At 39.1% G+C, this 3,448-nt stretch overlaps 1 protein-coding gene across 1 annotated transcript; it reads right to left on the bottom strand.

The window, feature by feature from the left end:
* Positions 1-460: 460 nt before the first annotated feature.
* Positions 461-2,897, bottom strand: LOC110873229 (laccase-3). Its single transcript, XM_022122162.2, has 5 exons — positions 2,743-2,897; positions 2,452-2,603; positions 2,121-2,365; positions 961-2,016; positions 461-846 (listed from the first exon to the last, which is right to left on the bottom strand). Exons 1-5 carry the CDS (start codon positions 2,827-2,829, stop codon positions 716-718), a joined length of 1,671 nt encoding a protein of 556 aa, XP_021977854.1. The 5' UTR covers positions 2,830-2,897; the 3' UTR covers positions 461-715.
* Positions 2,898-3,448: the final 551 nt, after the last annotated feature.

Here is a 3,448-nt window from a genome sequence, read left to right as displayed (position 1 = left end):
TTTTATAGATAATATTGGGTCCTAATAGGTTGTAATTACCTATTAATGGGTTACAAAGGTCGATTACAATCTAACATGCATGATGAATCACTATCACCTAGTATGGCATATTTAGACTTTATATAACCTCATAATATCGAAAACAACCCATTATAACCCGATACATGTCAGGATTGGTGTTATTGGGTGGTCATAAAGGGTCCTAATGGGTCATACTATGTTGAAGTAGGTCTTGCGTGGTCCTAATGGGTAATATTGGGTTATTCTTATTCACTACAGCCCATTAATATGACTTTGTAATGGCTTTATATGGTCTTATTGATTCGTAATATGATCCAGTAATAATGTATATGACGAAGTAAGTTGACACTTGACACATAGAATCTCAAAATATAACACAATGTCAAACTCCATCTAGTCCAGGTTGAAGCACATTGTTGAGAAATTTCAATTAGGGACATAACAGCAAATTAGAAGAATTCAAATAACTATATCAATTAGTGTGCAAAGAACACTTTAATTTCTAGAACACTTGATGAATCATTCTATTTGATTTTGTAGAACAAAAGTACTTGCACACTAGAATACATAGATATGATGAATCTGAAACCTATGAACACTACTGTGTATTTTGCTCAAGTAATCAAGCAAAGTGAATAAAGAAAAACACTCTTCGTCTATGACACCACACAAACATAGACACCGCATGATGATCTTAGCATCGAGGCAGATCAGATGGAGGAGGTAGCAATGTCTCTGATTCCCCAACTCCATTTTCAACGATGAACGCCATTGCGAATCCCCAAGCAAGATGAGTATCTATGTGACAGTGCATCAACCAAACTCCTGTAAACATTAATCAAGAATCAGCATCATTTTATAATTTCAGAAATCCATGATCTAGAAGAGATAAAAGATTATATCTTTTCTTTTAATATTCATAAACTCATGTGGATTTACCTGGATTATCCGCTACAAATCTGATAGCTGCCCATCCTCCAACCGGGACATCAATTGTATTTCTTTGAGGTGGATCAACAAGATTGAAGTTAGCAGGATCACTCGAAGGATTAAAATTACCAAAACCCTGACCAACAATATAGAAATGGTATCCATGAAGATGAACAGGGTGATCCTCAGTTGAAAAGATGGATGTATCTTGCAACACAATCTGCACACTAGAACCAAACTTTAGCTTATAAAGTTTTGTCCCCTTAACCGGCTGCCACAGCCCACGCGGGACATTGCCGGTGTAATCGAATTGCAAAGGTGGAACAGGCGGAAAGTCTGTTGTGTAGATATTTGGAATATTTTGTGTGTAAGCTTGAAGTAAAGACACGCGGTTCGGAAGTACAAAGGATACATTGTTCATGCTAGCACCAAACCGTGTGTTGTTAGGCCCTTGACATCTAGGTCCAGGAGTGCAATTGAAGAACCCAAACCCCATTGTGAAAAACAGGTTCTCGTCTATTTTCGTAGGGACCATAACTTTACCCGGACTCTTTATTTGGTTTGAGAACGCGGTGACTGTGTTGGTGTCGTTATAGGCTGGAAGTTGTGGTAAAATTGGTTGTGAAGTTGTGGAGTTGTACTCTAAGATAGCTGTGGCAGTGGTGTTGTCAAAAGGAGCATTTCTAGCAGTTGCATAAGCACGTGCAGCCATGTAGTAGCGCCCAGGCTGCTGGTCAGCAGTCAGAAGGACATCTGTGGTTTGACCAGGCCCAACCATGATGACATTGGTTGTGAATTGCTTGGTATAAACAGCGTCAGTGGCAACCACAGTTAGTTTGTGGTTAGCAACACTGAAAAAGAGCTGTTGATTGAGTGCAGCATTGATGACCCTTAGAAGAACTGTATCGCCTTTTTTCACTGAAAGCCTCGTAGTACCTTGGCTCGAGCATCGAAAAAGATCACCAGGTTGCCCGTTGATGGTAATAGCATCTGATACATTCGGTGCTGCACCGCTGAACAGCGCTTGCCGTAGTACACTAATCACTCTTCTGTCCCACCACTCACCTATATGTATCAGTATCATCATCAATGAACAAATCGATTCGTTAAAACTGGAAAATAATGGATGACCAAAAGTTAGATCAGTTTAATTACTTAAATCTGTGTACCTAGAATAACTGGAAACTCGATTGTAGGCTTTGGAAAGGGGTATGAAGATCCAGACTTAGGACGGATAACAAGTGCACCATAGACCGTAGCGCGTAGCCATCGGCTATGAGCATGCCACCACAATGTTCCCTCCTGATCTGTTATGGTGAACCTGTATGTGTAACTTCCTCCTGGTCGGATTGGGCATTGGGTCACAAATTCAGGTCCATCAGCCCATGGGTTTCGCAGTTGGCGTAATCCATGCCTGAAAAGGACAACGAAACCATTATAGCATCAGTGGCAACCGGCCTCTATCACTATTGGAAATGCATGTAAATGATAGAACTTTACCAATGGATTGTGACATTGTAAGGAGCAGCATTTGTGACTTTAACAAAAAGGGTATCCCCATTTTGTACATTTATAGTCGGGCCTGGGAATTGCCCGTTAACATTAACGATTCTATGGTTTTTACATAGTCTTCTTGCCGCTTGTTCTTGAACCTGTGACAAACAAAGCAAAACCAATAAGATACGCCATGACATAGCTATTGTAAGGACAAAGTTAAGGATGCTTGACGGTAGACGGTCTTAACCATTGAAAAAAACATGTAACTTAAAGACAAAAGGAGAATCAACTTACTTTGAACTCGTAGTTATGTATTTCTGCGAATGTAGTAAAAGCAAAGGAAACCAGAATGCTCAGGAGTAGAGCCTGGGTGATCGACATCGCGCTTGTTGTATTTCGCTAGAGATAAATATTGATTTAAACAGTTTTGGTTAAAGAAGTGTGAATGTTTGTTTTGTGATTAGATGGTGACCATGGGTAGTTTATATAGACAGAGTTAGTTATGGGATTAGGTTATGAGTCAATAGTGAAGTTAGAATGAGAGAAAACTTGGTTGATTGGTGCAACCACTAGCTAGTCTTATTCTTTTTTAATATAAAGCAGTGCACTGATTATTTAAAGTGATGCATGGAACTGGTACACAGGTGTTCTCAGTGTTATCAAAAGTAGTTACAGATAACATGTTAAAAAAAAAGAATCTTAGTTAGGCAACCTCGTCTAACCAAACCAAAACAGGGTTTTGGTGTAACCACTAACCGTATATCATTTCTTTTGTTATTTTTAGATGCTATTTTAACTACGGATGTACATTATTCAAGTGGGTCCGACTTTAGCTCGTTTAGTGTAAAAGAGTCATAGCTCAAAGTTGCTTATGTCGAGCTCTAAGTCTAAACCTTACGCTTAGTTCATCAATAACTATATTGTTGGTTTTGATTAAATCTCGATGAACCAAAATCGCTTGATCAAGTCCCGAATCAACCAGAATCAATGTATAACACAC

Source organism: Helianthus annuus, chromosome 8 (assembly GCF_002127325.2).
Source record: "Helianthus annuus cultivar XRQ/B chromosome 8, HanXRQr2.0-SUNRISE, whole genome shotgun sequence".
Classification (NCBI taxonomy): Eukaryota; Viridiplantae; Streptophyta; class Magnoliopsida; order Asterales; family Asteraceae; genus Helianthus; species Helianthus annuus.
Note: the sequence above shows the minus strand (reverse complement) of the source record. Positions and strands in the feature narration are given on the sequence as shown.

Bases quoted from the DNA above. Each gene is read 5' to 3' on its own strand.
- LOC110873229 (XM_022122162.2), bottom strand. From the start codon at position 2,829: ATGTCGATCACCCAGGCTCTACTCCTGAGCATTCTGGTTTCCTTTGCT. The intron at 2,604-2,742 runs GTAAGTTGATTC...TGTTTGTCACAG, and splicing joins TACATAACTACGAGTTCAAA to GTTCAAGAACAAGCGGCAAG. The intron at 2,366-2,451 runs GTAAAGTTCTAT...TGTCCTTTTCAG, and splicing joins TACAATGTCACAATCCATTG to GCATGGATTACGCCAACTGC.